Here is a 23093-nt window from a genome sequence, read left to right as displayed (position 1 = left end):
GCTTATTATGATTTTTACATTTTATCTGTAAAGTTTTATTTACTGTGTATCTGGTGTAGGTATAGGAGCCTCCTCTTCTTTTGATTTAGATTAATGTATTTATTTTAACTCCAACACATTGTAAATGGACAGACAAGGCAGCCCTTTGTTTGCATAATTTCTCAGTACTGTCTGCGATTTGTAGTGGTTAATATGTTCCGTGTGTGCATTTTCATGCCCTCCTAGGCCCTCAGAAGGTCGAACTATGCAGTTCCTTGTTGGCCTTGGTGTGCTGTGCTAGCTGCTTGTAGTGTAACTGGTGTTTATATTTTCTCTTTACATGGCACTTTGCCTTCTGGTCCCTGGCTGTTGAATGCATTGTGGTTTTCAGTCCCTTACACATGGGAGGACATGAGCTTGTCTTTCCATACTGACGGCCCACCCGCCATGCATGTATGACTGTTTTCACTGAAATATGGAAGTTTTCTACTGATTATCTCATTGTTCATTACTTCTTTCATGGACTTCCTCTCTTGTCTATATACTTTTTAGCACCTGAGGATGGAGCTCTAATGCTCTGAAACTGATTGTGCAGTTAAGCAGATAAATTTTTATTACAACTGAAGCAGATTCTTACTTTATGAATATGTAGATGTGCCAATGAGAGATGATGGCAGGTGTATCAGGGGTCAGTTTCATTTTGTGTGATCATCCCCTCTCAAGAATAATTCCACCGACTACCTTCATGGTGTTGTGTTATCAGTGTGTACATGTGTCAATGTGTACCATAACTGAGCAGTCCAGGCAATCGCTCTCCAGGTTTTCATTGTCTGGCTGTGGTTTTATGTGCCTGTGCTGATCTCTGTGCATTACGACATGTAGTGAACACTGCTACATAAGTGACTTCTGCAACCTTTGCTACATAAGTGACATCTGCAACCTTGGTTGTTACACTCATCAAATGCTGAAGTGACAAGTATGTTGTTGCACTGTGACTCAACTAATCGTTGTTAACAAATTCCAGTTGGGCCACAGTACTGCTGCAGTCCCCCAGATGTTGTAAACTTTTTCAGATTCTTTGTGTGACTTCTCTTTATAAGATGAAGGATTCAAGCAGATTGACGTTTGATTCAGAAATACTGTCAGTGATTTCAAAACCATAATCATAATTTCAGACCCAGATTCTTCAAGCAGCCTCACAGTTTCTTTACCAGTCAAACTGTCCCCTGTTTTACTTTTGCAGCCGAGACAACTATGGAAGCACCGTGCAACAACAAATGGGAACATCATTTAGCAGCTCTCCAGAGTATTAAAAGAGTGAACTACTAACTTCAAGCTGTCAGTGCTCAGAAATAATGTGTCATGAAGTAACTATCAGGAAAGCCACACTCAGAAAGTCTTCAAGTGCCAACTGTTAGGGAAATCACAACACACCTGTAGTTTTTAAGTGCAGCGACCCATATGTGTTAAACTCCCCAATAATTGAAATCACCTCCTTCCCCTTTATCAGAAAATTGTTGTCCATGACAGTTGAATCTGGTAGTGACAATTTTCCATAACAGAGGCACTCACAATACAATCTTGACATGAGGATAAACTCCAGTGAATGCAAGACTGTGGAGGTAGAGTGTCTCTTAAATCTGGTACCCACAATCAGCCCCTGATCAACCACACCCATATTGCCCATTCTGCATTCAACTGTCAACAGAATGGTCACCTGTAATTCACTATTGTCCATTTCACACATTTGAAATCAACTGACGTTGAGGGAAATTCTGATTTATGAACAGTTCCTTATTATTATCAATGTAATATGGCAACAGGTAGATTTAGAGACTTCCTTTGATACTGTTGACTGTAATACACACTTTGAGATTACGAAGATAGCAAGAATGAAATGCAGGGAGAAAAAGGCAATCTATAACTTACACAGAAACTAAACAGTAGTTATGAGTCGAAGGACATGAAACTGAGGCTATAATTGAGAAGAGGGGGGAAGTTGTAGCCTATCTCTGATGTTACACCATCTGTACATTGAGCAAGCAATAGAGCAAAGGAAATGAGTCAAATTTGGAAAAAGTAAATTTATGCTACAACTTAAGTGAAAGAAAGAATTGGTTTATAGCACATATCCTGAAGCTTCAAGGAATCATCAGTTTGGTAGTAGAGGGAAGAGAAAGAGAAAGAGAAAGAGAAAGAGCAAGAGAGAGAGAGAGAGAGAGAGAGAGAGAGAGAGAGAGAGAGAGAGAGAGAGAGAGAGAGGTGTGTGTGTGTGTTTAGATGTTGGTTATAGTAGTTATGCAGAGATGTAGAGGCTTGCATGGGCCAGATTATTTTTGAGTGGTGCATGAAACTATTCTGTGACTGCAGATCACAACAAGAAGTGCAACAACTACTTTCATTCTCCAGTGTGTCCTGAGTCCTCAGACTCACAACATGGCTTCTGTTTGTATGGATATACATTTTACTTATGATATGTTATTGTGCAACATTATTCATAATTACACTATGTGTAGCAGCTAATGCTTAATTTTAAGACTCATGTCTGGTTTTATATTCAGGACTGAACACTGATTATAGTCTTGGCATCAAACTTGGTGATATGAATACATATATTTTAATGTAACTTGAGCTGCTACTTAATAAAATTGATGACAACATTTGCAGATTGCCATATGTCCAACAAACAAGCTGGACAAAATAATAATTTAAACATCATATAAGTCAGATTTGTTATTGTAGTCTCCTCTCTTAAGTTATTTTAGTGGGCTGTGTAACATCTAACCATTTCTTTGGTCAGTTGTTGTACTGCATGATTTGTGGTGTTACAGTAAAATGCTAATAAAGATATGTTTAATTTACTGGCTAGTGTTTTCTAAGTTCATCAGGTCATATTTTCTTGTAATTATTGGTTATTGTAGTATTTCACATCATCCTATTCTACAGGGTGATTCAAAAAGAATACCACAACTTTAGGAATTTAAAACTCTGCAACGACAAAAGGCAGAGCTAAGCACTATCTGTCGGCGAATTAAGAGAGCTATAAAGTTTCATTTAGTTGTACATTTGTTCGCTTGAGGCGCTGTTGACTAGGCGTCAGCGTCAGTTGATGCTAAGATGGCGACCGCTCAACAGAAAGCTTTTTGTGTTATTGAGTACGGCAGAAGTGAATCGACGACAGTTGTTCAGCGTGCATTTCGAATGAAGTATGGTGTTAAACCTCCTGATAGGTGGTGTATTAAACATTGGTATAAACAGTTTACAGAGAATGGGTGTTTGTGCAAAGGGAAAAGTTCTGGACGGCCGCCAAGAAGCCCTGATCTTACCCCCTGCGATTTTTTCTTATGGGGGTATGTTAAGGATATGGTGTTTCGGCCACCTCTCCCAGCCACCATTGATGATTTGAAATGAGAAATAACAGCAGCTATCCAAACTGTTACGCCTGCTATGCTACAGAGAGTGTGGAACGAGTTGGAGTATCGGGTTGATATTGCTCGAGTGTCTGGAGGGGGCCATATTGAACATCTCTGAACCTGTTTTTGAGTGAAAAAAAAAACCTTTTTAAATACTCTTTGTAATTATGTATAACAGATGGTTATATTGTGTTTCTTTCATTAAATACACATTTTTAAAGTTGTGGTATTCTTTTTGAATCACCCTGTATAACTTCTTTCTTTCTTTTTTCTTTCACTGTTGTTGTTGCTGCTATTTCTCGTACTACTACTACTACTACTACTACTACTACTACTACTACAGCTTTTGTTGTTGGTACTAGATTCATTCCCAATGACATTAGAATAACTTGTGGTATAAAAAATTTGTCATTCCATAGAGCTGCTATCGGAGCAAGGACAGATATGACTTTTAATTTAAATGTGAATTTATTTCATTAATGAAAAAATTCTATTAAATATTCATTTCATGTTTTGTTATTGAGCAACATTTTCTTTGTGTACTTTTTCACATATCATATTTTCTTATCTTTTATTCCAGGTTATTATATTGTGAAATTCTTTACACAAATGAAGCATACATGAGAGACCTGACTGTTATTGATCCTTCATGGCTCGAAGAACTAGCTCCTCACTTCTACCAGAAAACAGTTGATAAAGATTACTAATCATTTTAATGGCTGTCTGACTAAGTACTTAATTTTGTATGACTTCAAAGGCTCTGTGTTTGCTGTACATGTGATTAGATCTTGTAATGAAAGGTCTGTCTTTTTTTGCATTAGTGGCTGGTATGAAATGAAATTTTATGTTACATTAAAGCAGTCACTTTGACCATACTTGAACTGGGGAGTCCACCTAGTCTGCAGAAATTAGAGGAGAAGTTCTTGGAACCATGTAAAAATAAGAGATTAATAAAATCAGAATGACTTTTACAATGTGTGCCTCAAGCTCCTGTGGACAGTTCACGTAGCTATCAATGAAAAGCAGAAACCTGGATTTGCTTGTGGTCTGACATACAATGTAACCTATTACTAAGGAAGGAGTCTTGTGTAAAAACAAGTTCTCATTGTTCACGTCATTAAAATGCTATAATGTGTGTGTTGGAGCAATAGACATATCAGATTCAATTATGTAAATTGCATTTAAATTCGTATGTGTGAGGTATCTGAGTGATTTACAACAATAATATTTCAGACAAAAATTATAAACGTAAGAAAATTCCAAGGACAAGAAGACTGAAATTAAAACAATGGGTATTTTATTATGATTTGAACTGTAAATTTGTTGTAACTACACATATTGCTACAACTTCAAAAATTACAGGTTTGTTTGAAATGCTGTGTCTGATGCAGGAGATAAAGACATCCTAAGAGAGTGCTTTGAAAAGTTCTCGGAACAGAGTAGAAGAAAAGTACTTACATCACTGAAACTTTTTTTGTTTTTCAATGTAGTTGCCTTGTAGATTAATGCACTTGGTACAATGGCATTCCAGTGCCTTGATCCCATCTCGAAAATGAGTTTCCTCCAGGCCTGCAAAATAGTTATCAACTCCTGCTAACAATTCTTTGTTTGAAGTGACTCTTCATCCACCAAGAAAAATTTTCAGTTTTAGGAAGAGATGGAAGTCTGACAGAGCCATATAATGCGAATAAGGTGGGTGTGGCAACAATTCATACCTTAGTTCATGTAATTTTGCCAGGGCGAAGACACGTGTGTGGGCGTACATTTTCTTGATGGAAGATGACTCTCTTCCGTGCTAAACGTGGCTTTTCTTCGCATATATTTTGTTGCAATTTGACCAGGAGGTTAGCATAGTATTCTCCAGTAATTGTTTGCCCAGTGGGAAGATAATCTACGAACAGAATCTCCTTCGCATCCCAGAACATTGATACCATGACCTTTCCTACCAAAGGCATTGTCTTTGCTTTCTTTGGTGGTGGAGAATCTGCATGTTTCCACTGCTCTGAGTGTTGTTTTGTCTTGGGTATAGTAGTGCACCCAAGTTTCATCTGTGGTCACAAACTGGCACAAAAAACCTTATTCGTTTTTCCTAAAACGGGCCAAACATTGTTCTGATAGATACATTCTCATGCGTTTTTGATCCAGCTCAAGAATCGTGACACCTATCTTGCGGATAATTTTTTCATTTCTAATTCTTCAGTTAAAATGTGATATACATTTCAGATGGCATCTGGCAAGCTTGAGCAATTTCAGGCACTTTTAATTGGTGATCCTCCATGATGTTTTTGTGCACTTCTGCAATGATTTCCAGAGTAGTGACATATCTTGGCCAACCACTGTGCAGATCATCATCTAAGCTCTCCTGACCAAATTTAAATTTATTTTTCCACTTGGCAACAGTTGAATATGACGGAGCAGAGTCCGCAGTGTATTATGGAAATCGCCATGAATGTCCTTTGCTTTCATACCTTTCCTTGCGAAGAACTTAACCATTGCTTGAATCTCAATTTTTTCCATCTTCGCAAATCAGTATGCAGGAACAACAACAAAGCCACATCACCACCACAGCTCTCTTCCAAGAGGCAACAATCCAATGAATATCACATGAACAACTCGTTGCGCTAGCACTGACCTCTCATGGTGATTCCGAGAACTTTTCAAACTACCCTTGTACCTTACAAGCTCAAAATGAAAAGAGAAACAAATAAAGTATGGAATTCTGTAATGGTGAATTCTTGACATTCACTTATAGCTATACCTCATGCAATATTCTTTCATGTTTTCCTAGATAAAAAAAAAAAGACTGTAAAGTTGTGGTGAACCTGAGTGATGGGTCGAGCACCACAATTCTTTATGAGGGAAAGTTCCACTATAGGTGATATCTCTTGCCTTCCTCTGACCTAGCCAGTTATGAGTAAACTTACTGCAGAGCATGGTGTTACCAGTTGTGTACATTTATTCCTCCAAGTGGCTTCATTGTCCAGCAAATAAATTTCTGTGACACCCTACTTATGCTCTCAGCTGCTAGATGTCATAGGTATGAATTCCTCTGATTACCATAGAAGGACAAAGCACATGCTTTGCCAGTGGTATGAACCTCACTACTTTCAAGATGTTTTACTTTGTTTTCGCTAGTTAATAATATGTTTTGTGTGCTTACTTGGTGGCGAGGACACAGGAAGAAATAGCGTTCCCAGTTATATCTGCAACAGTTTACTGCACAAGGTTAATAACAACACAATGTAAGGTGCTCTTTCCTATCTGGTCTTGACCTGGCATGAAGATGTGGCTAGCACATGGCAGGCACCAGGTGATGCGTGGGAGGGTGCGACAGATTCCCGGTGATTGACACTGGCGTGAGAGATGTGCAACTGGCGCCCAGTGAGACTGGCGGCATCAGTAGCCCTTGGCCTTAGTACAGCCTGTAAAGGCAGGCTGACTGATATGCATGTAGTCAGTGACACCATGGATGGTGCGCGCAGGTAGGAGGCGTTTTCAGAAAGTAAGTTTACCAGATTTTTATATTTTTTTTTTAGAAAAAAATTTATTTGAAAAAGATTACAGAATATTGTTGATACACTTGTTGCCTATTTTTCCACATAATCACCATGTGGTTTGTAATCTTACCCTCCCACACATCACTATTAAAGTTCTCATTCTTTGCACAAATTTTGAAAACTTCGAGAGGAGTAAGATTACATAAGAAGAACCTTTTTTACTTATCTTGACTATCTCGTTGTTGTTGTTGTTGGTGGTGGTGGTGGCTCAGAATCTTGTTGTGTCTAGGAGTACATTCTTGTTGCTGAAAATTCTGATTTGACCTTACAGGTTCTTATTGCACTAAATAAATGATGAAGATTTGCCTGTTGCTATAAATACCTTTTATTTTATCCCATTCTTCTATACCACACTGTCTTCACAATCTCGATTTTTGTCACACCACAAATTACATTATTAGAGGCAAGATTATCAAAATACGTGCATTTCCATCAGATGCTTGCCCGCAACTCATTACATTCTGCGGTGTTCAAATTATTCCAAAGAGTTTACAAAGCAAAAGAGTTTACAAACTTTCTCGACAAGAGAAGAATCTTTACCAAATTATATCATTATTTTATATATAAATCCTGAAATAAATTTGATAATTAGTGTTAGATTGTGCAATTAATAATATGAATTTAAAGTATGCCAGAAATTTCATAATTTCAATTATTTTTAAAAGAAGAGTAATTTTAACTGTTAGTACATATTGATTGTAACACATTAATTTCTTTTTTATACTTCAAAAATGACCGGTATATTTGAAACGGCAATAAAAACTAAACGAGCAGCAATAGAAATACACCGTTTGTTGCAATATGCTTGGGACAACAGTACATTTTCAGGCGGACAAACTTTCGAAATTACAGTAGTTACAATTTTCAACAACAGATGGCGCTGCAAGTGATGTGAAAGATATAGAAGACAACGCAGTCTGTGGGTGCGCCATTCTGTACATCATCTTTCTGCTGTAAGCGTGTGCTGTTCACAACATGCAAGTGTGCTGTAGACAACATGTTTTATTCCTTAGAACAGAGGATTTTTCTGGTGTTGGAATTCCACCGCCTAGAACAGTGTTGTTGCAACAAGACGAAGTTTTCGACGGAGGTTTAATGTAACCAAAGGACCGAAAAGCGATACAATAAAGGATCTGTTTGAAAAATTTCAATGGACTGGGAACGTGACGGATGAACGTGCTGGAAAGGTAGGGCGACCACGTACGGCAACCACAGAGGGCAACGCGCAGCTAGTGCAGCAGGTGATCCAACAGCGGCCTCAGGTTTCCGTTCGCCGTGTTGCAGCTGCGGTCCAAATGACGCCAACGTCCACGTATCGTCTCATGCGCCAGAGTTTACACCTCTATCCATACAAAATTCAAACGCGGCAACCCCTCAGCGCCGCTACCATTGCTGCACGAGAGACATTCGCTAACGATATAGTGCACAGGATTGATGACGGCGATATGCATGTGGGCACCATTTGGTTTACTGACGAAGCTTATTTTTACCTGGACGGCTTTGTCAATAAACAGAATTGGCGCATATGGGGAACCGAAAAGCCCCATGTTGCAGTCCCATCGTCCCTGCATCCTCAAAAAGTACTGGTCTGGGCCGCCATTTCTTCCAAAGGAATCATTGGCCCATTTTTCAGATCCGAAACGATTACTGCATCACGCTATCTGGACATTCTTCGTGAATTTGTGGCGGTACAAACTGCCTTAGACGACACTGCGAACACCTCGTGGTTTATGCAAGATGGTGCCCGGCCACATCGCACGGCCGACGTCTTTAATTTCCTGAATGAATATTTCGATGATCGTGTGATTGCTTTGGGCTATCCGAAACATACAGGAGGCGGCGTGGATTGGCCTCCCTATTCGCCAGACATGAACCCCTGTGACTTCTTTCTGTGGGGACACTTGAAAGACCGGGTGTACCGCCAGAATCCAGAAACAATTGAACAGCTGAAGCAGGACATCTCATCTGCATGTGAAGCCATTCCGCCAGACACGTTCAAAGGTTTCGGGTAATTTCATTCAGAGACTACGCCATATTATTGCTACGCATGGTGGATATGTGGAAAATATCGTACTATAGAGTTTCCCAGACCGCAGCGCCATCTGTTGTTGAAAATTGTAACTACTGTAATTTCGAAAGTTTGTCTGCCTGAAAATGTACTGTTGTCCCAAGCATATTGCAACAAACGGTGTATTTCTATTGCTGCTCGTTTAGTTTTTATTATATATATATAGAGGGAAACATTCCACGTAGGAAATATATATCTAAAAACAAAGATGATGTGACTTACCAAATGAAAGTGCTGGCAGGTCGACAGACACACAAACAAACACAAACATACACACAAAATTCAAGCTTTCGCAACAAACTGTTGCCTCATCAGGAAAGAGGGAAGGAGAGGGAAAGACGAAAGGATGTGGGTTTTAAGGGAGAGGGTAAGGAGTCATTCCAATCCCGGGAGCGGAAAGACTTACCTTAGGGGGAAAAAAGGACGGGTATACACTCGCACACACACACATATCCATCCACACATATACAGACACAAGCAGACATATTTAAAGACAAAGAGTTTGCCCAAACTCTTTCCGCTCCCGGGATTGGAATGACTCCTTACCCTCTCCCTTAAAACCCACATCCTTTCGTCTTTCCCTCTCCTTCCCTCTGTCCTGATGACGCAACAGTTTGTTGCGAAAGCTTGAATTTTGTGTGTATGTTTGTGTTTGTTTGTGTGTCTGTCAACCTGCCAGCACTTTCATTTGGTAAGTCACATCATCATTGTTCTTATATATATAGAAGGAAATATTCCACGTGGGGAAAAAAATATATCTAAAAAGAAAGATGATGTGACTTACCATACGAAAGCGCTGGCACGTCCATAGACACACAAACATACACACAAAATTCTAAATGGGGCCTGGTTGCTTTCGAAATAAGATAAAATAACCTAAAGTCAACCAGTTTCGGCAATTTATTTTGCGTATGGGGCCTGGTTGCTTTCGAAATAAGTTAAAATAACCTAAAGTAAGTCGGAGTCGATTGTACACTGCCGCCAATCAATTAGAATTTTGTGCGTATGTTTGTGTTTGCTTGTGTGTCTATTGACGTGCCAGCGCTTTCCTTTGGTAAGTCACATCATCTTTGTTTTTAGATATATTTTTCCCATGTGGAATAAAAACAAAGATGGTGACTTACCAAACAAAAGCGCTGGCAGGTCGATAGACACACAAACAAACACAAACATACACACAAAATTCAAGCTTTCGCAACAAACTGTTGCCTCATCAGGAAAGAGGGAAGGAGAGGGAAAGACGAAAGGATGTGGGTTTTAAGGGAGAGGGTAAGGAGTCATTCCAATCCCGGGAGCGGAAAGACTTACCTTAGGGGGAAAAAAGGACAGGTATACACTCGCACACACGCACATATCCATCCACACATACAGACACAAGCAGACATATTTAAAGACAAAGAGTTTGGGCAGAGATGTCAGTCGAGGCAGAAGTGTAGAGGCAAAGAAGTTGTTGAAAGACAGGTGAGGTATGAGTGGCGGCAACTTGAAATTAGCGGAGATTGAGGCCTGGCGGATGACGAGAAGAGAGGATATACTGAAGGGCAAGTTCCCATCTCCGGAGTTCGGATAGGTTGGTGTTGGTGGGAAGTATCCAGATAACCCGGACGGTGTAACACTGTGCCAAGATGTGCTGGCTGTGCACCAAGGCATGTTTAGCCACAGGGTGATCCTCATTACCAACAAACACTGTCTGCCTGTGTCCATTCATGCGAATGGACAGTTTGTTGCTGGTCATTCCCACATAGAATGCATCACAGTGTAGGCAGGTCAGTTGGTAAATCACGTGGGTGCTTTCACACGTGGCTCTGCCTTTGATCGTGTACACCTTCCGGGTTACAGGACTGGAGTAGGTGGTGGTGGGAGGGTGCATGGGACAGGTTTTGCATCGAGGGCGGTTACAAGGATACGAGCCAGAGGGTAGGGAAGGTGGTTTGGGGATTTCATAGGGATGAACTAACAGGTTACGAAGGTTAGGTGGACGGCGGAAAGACACTCTTGGCGGAGTGGGGAGGATTTCATGAAGGATGGATCTCATTTCAGGGCAGGATTTGAGGAAGTCGTATCCCTGCTGGAGAGCCACATTCAGAGTCTGGTCCAGTCCCGGAAAGTATCCTGTCACAAGTGGGGCACTTTTGTGGTTCTTCTGTGGGGGATTCTGGGTTTGAGGGGACGAGGAAGTGGCTCTGGTTATTTGCTTCTGTACCAGGTCGGGAGGGTAGTTGCGGGATGCGAAAGCTGTTTTCAGGTTGTTGGTGTACTGATTCAGGGATTCCGGACTGGAGCAGATTCGTTTGCCACGAAGACCTAGGCTGTAGGGAAGGGACCGTTTGATGTGGAATGGGTGGCAGCTGTCATAATGGAGGTACTGTTGCTTGTTGGTGGGTTTGATGTGGACGGACGTGTGAAGTTGGCCATTGGACAGGTGGAGGTCAACGTCAAGGAAAGTGGCATGGGATTTGGAATAGGACCAGGTGAATCTGATGGAACCAAAGGAGTTGAGGTTGGAGAGGAAATTCTGGAGTTCTTCTTCACTGTGAGTCCAGATCATAAAGATGTCATCAATAAATCTGTACCAAACTTTGGGTTGGCAGACTCGGGTAACCAAGAAGGCTTCCTCTAAGCGACCCATGAATAGGTTGGCATACGAGGGGGCCATCCTGGTACCCATGGCTGTTCCCTTTAATTGTTGGTATGTCTGGCCTTCAAAAGTGAAGAAGTTGTGAGTCAGGATGAAGCTGGCTAAGGTAATGAGGAAAGAGGTTTTAGGTAGGGTGGTAGGTGATCGGCGTGAAAGGAAATGCTCCATCGCAGCGAGGCCCTGGACGTGCGGAATATTTGTGTATAAGGACGTGGCATCAATGGTTACAAGGATGGTTTCCGGAGGTAACAGATTGGGTAAGGATTCCAGGCGTTCAAGAAAGTGGTTGGTGTCTTTGATGAAGGATGGGAGACTGCATGTAATGGGTTGAAGGTGTTGATCTACGTAGGCAGAGATACGTTCTGTGGGGGCTTGGTAACCAGCTACAATGGGGCGGCCGGGATGATTGGGTTTGTGGATTTTACGAAGAAGGTAGAAGGTAGGGGTGCGGGGTGTCGGTGGGGTCAGGAGGTTGATGGAGTCAGGTGAAAGGTTTTGCAGGGGGCCTAAGGTTCTGAGGATTCCTTGAAGCTCCGCCTGGACATCGGGAATGGGGTTACCTTGGCAAACTTTGTATGTGGTGTTGTCTGAAAGCTGACGCAGTCCCTCAGCCACATACTCCCGACGATCAAGTACCACGGTTGTGGAACCCTTGTCCGCCGGAAGAATGACAATGGATCGGTCAGCCTTCAGATCACGGATAGCCTGGGCTTCAGCAGTGGTGATGTTGGGTGTAGGATTAAGGTTTTTTAAGAAGGATTGAGATGCAAGGCTGGAAGTCAGAAATTCCTGGAAGGTTTGGAGAGGGTGATTTTGAGGAAGAGGAGGTGGGTCCCGCTGTGACGTAGGACGGAACTGTTCCAGGCAGGGTTCAATTTGGATGGTGTCTTGAGAAGTCGGATCATTAGGAGTAGGATTAGGATCATTTTTCTTTGTGGCAAAGTGATACTTCCAGCAGAGAATACGGGTGTAGGACAGTAAATCTTTGACGAGGGCTGTTTGGTTGAATCTGGGAGTGGGGCTGAAGGTGAGGCCTTTGGATAGGACAGAGGTTTCAGATTGGGAGAGAGGTTTGGAGGAAAGGTTAACTACTGAATTAGGGTGTTGTGCTTCCAGATTGTGTTGATCGGAATTTTGAGGTTTTGGAGGGAGTGGAGCTGGAAGTGGGAGATTGAGTAGATGGGAGAGACTGGGTTTGTGTGCAATGAGAGGAGGTGGAGGTTTGCTGGAAAGGTTGTGAAGGGTGAGCGAGTTACCTTTCCGGAGGTGGGAAACCAGGAGATTGGATAGTTTTTTGAGGTGGAGGGTGGCATGCTGTTCTAATTTACGGTTGGCCTGTAGGAGGATGCTCTGAACAGCCGGTGTGGATGTGGGAGAGGAAAGATTAAGGACTTTTATTAAGGATAGGAGTTGACGGGTGTGTTCATTGGCTGAGTTGATGTGTAGGTGGAGGATTAGGTGGGTGAGGGCAATGGATTGTTCAGTTTGGAACTGGTATAGGGACTGATGGAAGGAAGGGTTGCAGCCAGAGATGGGAACTTTAAGTGTGAGGCCTTTGGGGGTGATGCCAAATGTCAGACAAGCCTGAGAAAATAGAATATGAGAGCGTAATCTGGCTAGGGCGAAGGCATGTTTGCGGAGGGAATGTAAATAAAACTTAATGGGGTCGTTGTGGGGGTGTTGTGAGGGTGTCATGGTATTAGAAGGTGGAAAGTGTAACATGAGGTGAAATGAAAATGAAAATAAAAATATATGGGGAGAGATAAAGGTGAACCGGAAAGTAACTGGAGATCTGGAATGAAAAAAGGCGAAAAGGTGTTGGTTACAGCTGGGCTATGTTGGACTTGGGTTGGTAGACAACGATGTGCATAAAGGTTAGGTGGTTGTGTTGCCGCCAAAGCACGTTAAAGGACGGAGAAATTCGGGAAAATTTCGAAAAAACTGCGTGTAGTATATTAAAAGGAGTGGTATTGTGGTCGCAGATTATGAAAATGAGGCTAACAATTGTCTGACGAAGAAATAATGACGTTAAAACCTGTGGGAAGCGGCTAAAAATTTTAAGTGATGTGGGAAAAACGGAAATGGAAATAAAGCGAAAGTTATTAGAACTGGCCAAAATGGTTGTTTTGTTTGTGAACTAGAAACGGTGGATATTATAGCGGCGGTAGTGCTGAAAGCGGCAAAAAAATTTTTTTGGTTATGGTTTGGAAGTGGGTTACGTATTATTGAGTATATATATAGGCGGGATAAAATAGTATAGCAGATTACGGTGAAAAGGAGAAGGTGAATACAAAGTGAAACTACTGGCAAAAACAGAAAGAGGAAAATAAGACGACAGAAAAGATTTCGAAATGCAACAGTGACAATAACAAACGTAATTGTTGGATTCAAATTAATGATATCAATATAATAGAAGGAAACATTCCACGTGGGAAAAATTATATATAAAATCAAAGATGAGGTGACTTACCGAACGAAAGCGCTGGCAGGTCGATAGACACACAAACAAACACAAACATACACACAAAATTCAAGCTTTCGCAACAAACTGTTGCCTCATCAGGAAAGAGGGAAGGAGAGGGGAAGACGAAAGGAAGTGGGTTTTAAGGTAGAGGGTAAGGAGTCATTCCAATCCCGGGAGCGGAAAGACTTACCTTAGGGGGAAAAAAGGACAGGTATACACTCGCACACACGCACATATCCATCCACACATACAGACACAAGCAGACATATTTAAAGACAAAGAGTTTGGGCAGAGATGTCAGTCGAGGCAGAAGTGTAGAGGCAAAGAAGTTGTTGAAAGACAGGTGAGGTATGAGTGGCGGCAACTTGGAATTAGCGGAGATTGAGGCCTGGCGGATGACGAGAAGAGAGGATATACTGAAGGGCAAGTTCCCATCTCCGGAGTTCGGATAGGTTGGTGTTGGTGGGAAGTATCCAGATAACCCGGACGGTGTAACACTGTGCCAAGATGTGCTGGCTGTGCACCAAGGCATGTTTAGCCACAGGGTGATCCTCATTACCAACAAACACTGTCTGCCTGTGTCCATTCATGCGAATGGACAGTTTGTTGCTGGTCATTCCCACATAGAATGCATCACAGTGTAGGCAGGTCAGTTGGTAAATCACGTGGGTGCTTTCACACGTGGCTCTGCCTTTGATCGTGTACACCTTCCGGGTTACAGGACTGGAGTAGGTGGTGGTGGGAGGGTGCATGGGACAGGTTTTGCATCGGGGGCGGTTACAAGGATACGAGCCAGAGGATAGGGAAGGTGGTTTGGGGATTTCATAGGGATGAACTAACAGGTTATGAAGGTTAGGTGGACGGCGGAAAGACACTCTTGGCGGAGTGGGGAGGATTTCATGAAGGATGGGTCTCATTTCAGGGCAGGATTTGAGGAAGTCGTATCCCTGCTGGAGAGCCACATTCAGAGTCTGGTCCAGTCCCGGAAAGTATCCTGTCACAAGTGGGGCACTTTTGTGGTTCTTCTGTGGGGGATTCTGGGTTTGAGGGGACGAGGAAGTGGCTCTGGTTATTTGCTTCTGTACCAGGTCGGGAGGGTAGTTGCGGGATGCGAAAGCTGTTTTCAGGTTGTTGGTGTACTGATTCAGGGATTCCGGACTGGAGCAGATTCGTTTGCCACGAAGACCTAGGCTGTAGGGAAGGGACCGTTTGATGTGGAATGGGTGGCAGCTGTCATAATGGAGGTACTGTTGCTTGTTGGTGGGTTTGATGTGGACGGACGTGTGAAGTTGGCCATTGGACAGGTGGAGGTCAACGTCAAGGAAAGTGGCATGGGATTTGGAATAGGACCAGGTGAATCTGATGGAACCAAAGGAGTTGAGGTTGGAGGGGAAATTCTGGAGTTCTTCTTCACTGTGAGTCCAGATCATAAAGATGTCATCAATAAATCTGTACCAAACTTTGGGTTGGCAGACTCGGGTAACCAAGAAGGCTTCCTCTAAGCGACCCATGAATAGGTTGGCATACGAGGGGGCCATCCTGGTACCCATGGCTGTTCCCTTTAATTGTTGGTATGTCTGGCCTTCAAAAGTGAAGAAGTTGTGAGTCAGGATGAAGCTGGCTAAGGTAATGAGGAAAGAGGTTTTAGGTAGGGTGGTAGGTGATCGGCGTGAAAGGAAATGCTCCATCGCAGCGAGGCCCTGGACGTGCGGAATATTTGTGTATAAGGACGTGGCATCAATGGTTACAAGGATGGTTTCCGGAGGTAACAGATTGGGTAAGGATTCCAGGCGTTCAAGAAAGTGGTTGGTGTCTTTGATGAAGGATGGGAGACTGCATGTAATGGGTTGAAGGTGTTGATCTACGTAGGCAGAGATACGTTCTGTGGGGGCTTGGTAACCAGCTACAATGGGGCGGCCGGGATGATTGGGTTTGTGGATTTTACGAAGAAGGTAGAAGGTAGGGGTGCGGGGTGTCGGTGGGGTCAGGAGGTTGATGGAGTCAGGTGAAAGGTTTTGCAGGGGGCCTAAGGTTCTGAGGATTCCTTGAAGCTCCGCCTGGACATCGGGAATGGGGTTACCTTGGCAAACTTTGTATGTGGTGTTGTCTGAAAGCTGACGCAGTCCCTCAGCCACATACTCCCGACGATCAAGTACCACGGTTGTGGAACCCTTGTCCGCCGGAAGAATGACAATGGATCGGTCAGCCTTCAGATCACGGATAGCCTGGGCTTCAGCAGTGGTGATGTTGGATGTAGGATTAAGGTTTTTTAAGAAGGATTGAGATGCAAGGCTGGAAGTCAGAAATTCCTGGAAGGTTTGGAGAGGGTGATTTTGAGGAAGAGGAGGTGGGTCCCGCTGTGACGGAGGACGGAACTGTTCCAGGCAGGGTTCAATTTGGATGGTGTCTTGAGAAGTCGGATCATTAGGAGTAGGATTAGGATCATTTTTCTTTGTGGCAAAGTGATACTTCCAGCAGAGAATACGGGTGTAGGACAGTAAATCTTTGACGAGGGCTGTTTGGTTGAATCTGGGAGTGGGGCTGAAGGTGAGGCCTTTGGATAGGACAGAGGTTTCAGATTGGGAGAGAGGTTTGGAGGAAAGGTTAACTACTGAATTAGGGTGTTGTGCTTCCAGATTGTGTTGATCGGAATTTTGAGGTTTTGGAGGGAGTGGAGCTGGAAGTGGGAGATTGAGTAGATGGGAGAGACTGGGTTTGTGTGCAGTGAGAGGAGGTGGAGGTTTGCTGGAAAGGTTGTGAAGGGTGAGCGAGTTACCTTTCCGGAGGTGGGAAACCAGGAGATTGGATAGTTTTTTGAGGTGGAGGGTGGCATGCTGTTCTAATTTACGGTTGGCCTGTAGGAGGATGCTCTGAACAGCCGGTGTGGATGTGGGAGAGGAAAGATTAAGGACTTTTATTAAGGATGCCACGTCCTTATACACAAATATTCCGCACGTCCAGGGCCTCGCTGCGATGGAGCATTTCCTTTCACGCCGATCACCTACCACCCTACCTAAAACCTCTTTCCTCATTACCTTGGCCAGCTTCATCCTGACTCACAACTTCTTCACTTTTGAAGGCCAGACATACCAACAATTAAAGGGAACAGCCATGGGTACCAGGATGCCCCCCTCGTATGCCAACCTATTCATGGGTCGCTTAGAGGAAGCCTTCTTGGTTACCCGAGTCTGCCAACCCAAAGTTTGGTACAGATTTATTGATGACATCTTTATGATCTGGACTCACAGTGAAGAAGAACTCCAGAATTTCCTCTCCAACCTCAACTCCTTTGGTTCCATCAGATTCACCTGGTCCTATTCCAAATCCCATGCCACTTTCCTTGACGTTGACCTCCACCTGTCCAATGGCCAACTTCACACGTCCGTCCACATCAAACCCACCAACAAGCAACAGTACCTCCATTATGACAGCTGCCACCCATTCCACATCAAACGGTCCCTTCCCTACAGCCTAGGTCTTCGTGGCAAACGAATCTGCTCCAGTCCGGAATCCCTGAATCAGTACACCAACAACCTGAAAACAGCTTTCGCATCCCGCAACTACCCTCCCGACCTGGTACAGAAGCAAATAACCAGAGCCACTTCCTCGTCCCCTCAAACCCAGAATCCCCCACAGAAGAACCACAAAAGTGCCCCACTTGTGACAGGATACTTTCCGGGACTGGACCAGACTCTGAATGTGGCTCTCCAGCAGGGATACGACTTCCTCAAATCCTGCCCTGAAATGAGACCCATCCTTCATGAAATCCTCCCCACTCCACCAAGAGTGTCTTTCCGCTGTCCACCTAACCTTCGTAACCTGTTAGTTCATCCCTATGAAATCCCCAAACCACCTTCCCTACCCTCTGGCTCGTATCCTTGTAACCGCCCCCGATGCAAAACCTGTCCCATGCACCCTCCCACCACCACCTACTCCAGTCCTGTAACCCGGAAGGTGTACACGATCAAAGGCAGAGCCACGTGTGAAAGCACCCACGTGATTTACCAACTGACCTGCCTACACTGTGATGCATTCTATGTGGGAATGACCAGCAACAAACTGTCCATTCGCATGAATGGACACAGGCAGACAGTGTTTGTTGGTAATGAGGATCACCCTGTGGCTAAACATGCCTTGGTGCACAGCCAGCACATCTTGGCACAGTGTTACACCGTCCGGGTTATCTGGATACTTCCCACCAACACCAACCTATCCGAACTCCGGAGATGGGAACTTGCCCTTCAGTATATCCTCTCTTCTCGTCATCCGCCAGGCCTCAATCTCCGCTAATTTCAAGTTGCCGCCACTCATACCTCACCTGTCTTTCAACAACTTCTTTGCCTCTACACTTCTGCCTCGACTGACATCTCTGCCCAAACTCTTTGTCTTTAAATATGTCTGCTTGTGTCTGTATGTGTGGATGGATATGTGCGTGTGTGCGAGTGTATACCTGTCCTTTTTTCCCCCTAAGGTAAGTCTTTCTGCTCCCGGGATTGGAATGACTCCTTACCCTCTCCCTTAAAACCCACTTCCTTTCGTCTTCCCCTCTCCTTCCCTCTTTCCTGATGAGGCAACAGTTTGTTGCGAAAGCTTGAATTTTGTGTGTATGTATGTGTCTGTCTGTGTTTCTATCGACCTGCCAGCGCTTAAGCAGGGCAATGTTAGAGGAAGGTGACTTGTTATAGGCTCAATGCAGGTGGAGAGCAATGGCACAGGCTTCTTTATGCCATCTTCAAAGAACTCTTCTGCCAGCTCCTTTCCCCACTTCAGAATGTCTTCCTGCACCTTCTTGTAGGTATAAAATTTAATTCCTCTCATGCATGACTTAAAGGGAAGTGAAAAGATGATAATCTGAAGTTACTGAATCAGGAAAATATGGGGGTCTGGTTCAAAACATCCCAGCCAAAATTAGTGCAAGAGTGCCATGGGGGGTAAGGCTGGTGAGAATGAGCATTGTCGTGCAACAAGCACACTCCTCTCATCAGTATTCCCCTCTTGATGTTTTGAGGTTCCCCTCCTAATGTTCTGATTGCTCCTGTTGAGTTTATTTAGGGTATCACAATATTCTTGTGCATTGATGGTCTCCCCATGAGGCAGAAATTTGACCAAAATTATGACTTTTCAGTCCCAAAACAATGGAGCCATGATTTTTTTGACCAAAATTGTGGTTTTGAATTTTTTGGCATGTGGGGAATTGGTGTGATACCACTGTCATGACTGGCTTTTTGCCTCAGGCATTTAATAAGCCACCCACATTTCATCTCCAGTCACAGCAGAGCTCAGAAAATTCTCACCTTCAAATTCAAATTTGCTAAAAAAACTTGCAGTTGCTATTGACCAAATTTTTCTTATGCTGATCTGTCAGTTGTTTTGGGACCCATCTTGCACACAGTTTCCAGTATCCCAGCATTTCTGTGAGTGTGTCACATAAGAGTGTTCTGGAAATTTGTGAAAACATTGCAAAAATTTCATCAACTGCCAATCAGTGGTCTACACAAACAGTGTCTTTGATTTTTTGCACCACTCATGAGTCAAATTGGGAGGTCTTCCATGCCTCTGTTCATCATGAACATTTGTTCTGCCTCCACTAAACTCCATGCACCACTTAAACATATTCGTTCTGTTGATAGCACCTTCACTGTAAACCATTTTAATTTGAGAAAAAGATTCAGTAGGTGTTATTCCTTCTGCGAGTAGGAAGCAGATTACAGTACAGTATGTGGCTCGCACTTGATGGGGTTTCTTGCCAACATCTTTCACATAACTGGACACTAAAACATTAGTTTACATACTACCAGGTTCTTGTGATGATTGCACTGGTCAGGGGATTCCTGCTGCTCTGTACTGCTCAGTGTTGCCAACCCTCAAAAAGTAAAAAAAGCTGCAGCCCATTATGGCCACAGTACACTTACTTTCTGAAGTGCTTTGTATGTGCTGTCACTTAGTCGTGGATGAAGAAAATAGTTCCATGATCACTATGCCGCTACACCAGCGGTATGCATGCAGCTTACTGGAAACTGGCACCTTTGGTAATGAAACACTTGTAGCCGTGCCTGTAGACAGTCCAAAAAACATGGGGGTAATGTTGGGGCAGCTCCAATACCTCGCACCCTTTAGGAGGAGATGTGTGATGACTGAGTGTTGTGTGATGCCCTTAGGTTAGTTAGGTTTAAGTAGTTCTAAGTTCTAGGGGACTGATGACCATAGATGTTAAGTCCCATAGTGCTCAGAGCCATTTGAACCATTTTTTGAGGAGATGGCAGGGCCAACTCAGTGGAATTTAGAGGGAAGAGGGGGAACGGGAATGCCTGGAGGGCATAGAAGGGGTCGGGACAGAGGGCACACTCAGAACACCAAAAGCAAAGTATGGGCTGGGGAGTGAAGGCTTCACCGACAATGGCCTCCAAGATGCGACTACTGTCCAGAACACACGGCATGCGGAAAAACATACAAGCCAAAAAAGGGAGGCTTAGAGGGAGGCCCAAAGTGGTGGCAAAATGTTGCTGGGTCTGTTATAAGCAGAAGAGCAGAAAAAGAACAACATCATGAATAAGCAGTACCACAGGGAAAGAAAGCACTATGACTAGGTACCCAGAAGACATGCATGGGCCAGAAACATGCAATATGTCCAATACGCGGACAACAGGTTAGGACACGGAAATATTGAAGATGATGCAAAAGGCATGCAAGAGTGCCATATAGATTGATGTGAGGCAGCACCTGCAGGGTGTCAGCGATTGATGGCAGGCAGGAGCTCAACCAATGACATCCATCTGTCACACAGGATGAGTTGAGCGGAAGTCGAAGGGTCAGCAGCAGGTGACTGGAGGGAGGATTCAGTCATCGGCTGCAGCCAGACACACCTGATAAGGCTGACTGGATCTTTGATGCCAATGGGAGGTATGGGCTTGACCACTGAAGGGTAATGTAGATGCAAAAGAAGAAGGAGGTACTGCAACTACCTTGTCACCAGCTTATGCATGTCAGCAAGTGCTTGGGACAGTGGTAGCAGATATGGCAATGTGCTTAGGGTGGACAGCCATGCTGCCAACACTGGGGTGCTGCAGCAGAGCTGGGCCATCCCTTGCCATCCTTAGTCCATGTGTGGACAAGCTGCCAGGTGCAACCTCAAGGGTGATGCCAGTTCCAGGATGCCAGGCATTAGCAATGAGTGGCAGCATGGCTCATCCAACGATGGCTGCTGGTTGGATGATGATAGCTGTGCGAGGTGGGCAGTGATGGTGAAAAGCGAGGCACAAGGAATCCCAGTTGACAGCCACACCACTAATCGATATGTTGCAGTAAGTTGGAACATTTTGTCGCCAGTTGTTGTGTTCTTGCATGGTGGGAAGGCCACAGGAAGTAAACAGTGATTCCCACTGACATCTGAAGGTCATTGCACAAGGATAACAATAACATGGCATATAGTATCACAATATAAAAGGCTGTTTTGGATCTGGTCTGGAACCAGTGTGGTGCAGTGACTGGTACTTGATGATGCTCAACAGGGCTTGGCAGGTGCATGGTTGTTGATTCTGTGAGAGGGGGCAACTGGTGCCTGATGAAACTGGCAGTGTTGGTAGGCCAATGAGGCAGCGGCAGCATCGACAGGCATGAGCAGGCATCAGTGGCCACTGGTGAGTCTCCACTCAATCAACAGCACTCATCTGGGACTTGGTGAGGTCAATGGGCTGGCAACAGCAATATTGCTCTGGGCAGTGATAGCATTGGCAGGCGTCAGCGGCAGCTGTGATGTGTCGCTTGGCCAGCAGTGCCACCCAGGATGCAATGGTGATGACAGTGTGTGGTGGCATAGAGTCGAGGAGCTAGTGACGAGATTGGAGTGACAGCCCAACCAGGAGTGGATGGATCCTCAGGAATCCGGCAATACTGACAGGCTGCCAAAATGGATGGTGAGGCTCTGAGTGGTGAACCACAAGCAACCAGTATAAATTGCCCATAGTGGTAGAACCTTCTGCGTGCTGGTGGCCTCAGCACAGCCTATAAAAGTAGGCAGATTGATTTGCATAGTCAGATGGCTGATCACCGGCCCACCATGGGTGGTGTGCACAACAGATATGTGTAGGCATGTGAATGTGGATGAAGAAAATAGTTCCACAGTCGTTGGCCACTATTGGTGTGTACGGGTATCTTGGCAGGAAACTGGATCTCTGGCAAGGAAACACCTGCAGCTAGTTAGTTAGTTAGTTAGCTAGTTACGTGTTCCATTGATCAATAGCACGGAAAACTGTTATGATGTGGAATGTGTCAAATGCACAAGAAATGCACACAGGAAACAAGTTTTTTTTTTTTTTCCTCTCTCTCTCTATGTTATACCTAAATATTTCTATTATCTATCCTGTTCGCTTAAATGGCACAAAATGCATATATTATATCTCCAGATTTATTTACTCATATTCAAGAATTCATCTATGGTATAGAAGGAGTTGTCAAGGAAGTATGATTTCAATTTGTTTTTGAAACAATTACTGCTGTCTGTCAGACATTTTATTTCATCGGGTAATTTATCAAAAAGTTTTATAGCAGCATATTTTATCCCTTTCTGTGCCAAAGATAGGTTAAGTAAAGGATAGTGTAGGTCTTTCTTTTTTCTGGTATTGTAATCATGAATGTCACTGCTGATTTTAAACTGGTCCATGTTGTTGAGGAACAATTTCATTACTGAGTAAATGTACTGTGAAGCAGTTGTAAGAATTCCTAAACTTTTAAACAGATGCCTACAAGATGTGCGACTATGAACCCCGCAAATTATTCTAACTACTTTCTTTTGAGCAGTGAATACCTTTTGCATAAGTGTTGATTTGCCCCAGAATATTATTCTGTATGACATCAGAGAGTGGAAGTATGCAAAGTGTGTTAGCTTACTAATTTCTACATCCCCAAAATTGGCAATTATTCTGATTGCAAAAGTTGCTGAACCTAATCGCTTTAGGAGATCCAAAATATGAATTTT

General features: G+C 43.7%; 1 protein-coding gene across 1 annotated transcript in view; it reads left to right on the top strand.

The window, feature by feature from the left end:
* The window catches only part of LOC124615377 (probable ATP-dependent RNA helicase DHX35), a 223802-nt gene extending 218896 nt beyond the window's left edge, over nt 1–4906 (top strand). The window contains exon 14 of the mRNA XM_047143203.1: nt 3973–4906. Within this exon, the coding sequence (XP_046999159.1) occupies nt 3973–4099 (127 nt within the window). The 3' untranslated portion in view covers nt 4100–4906. The remainder of the gene's footprint in view (nt 1–3972) is intronic.
* The last annotated feature ends 18187 nt before the right edge of the window (nt 4907–23093 follow it).

The sequence above is a fragment of the Schistocerca americana genome, chromosome 5, assembly GCF_021461395.2.
Source record: "Schistocerca americana isolate TAMUIC-IGC-003095 chromosome 5, iqSchAmer2.1, whole genome shotgun sequence".
In the NCBI taxonomy this organism is placed as follows: Eukaryota; Metazoa; Arthropoda; class Insecta; order Orthoptera; family Acrididae; genus Schistocerca; species Schistocerca americana.
This window is presented reverse-complemented; position numbering and strand designations above follow the sequence as displayed.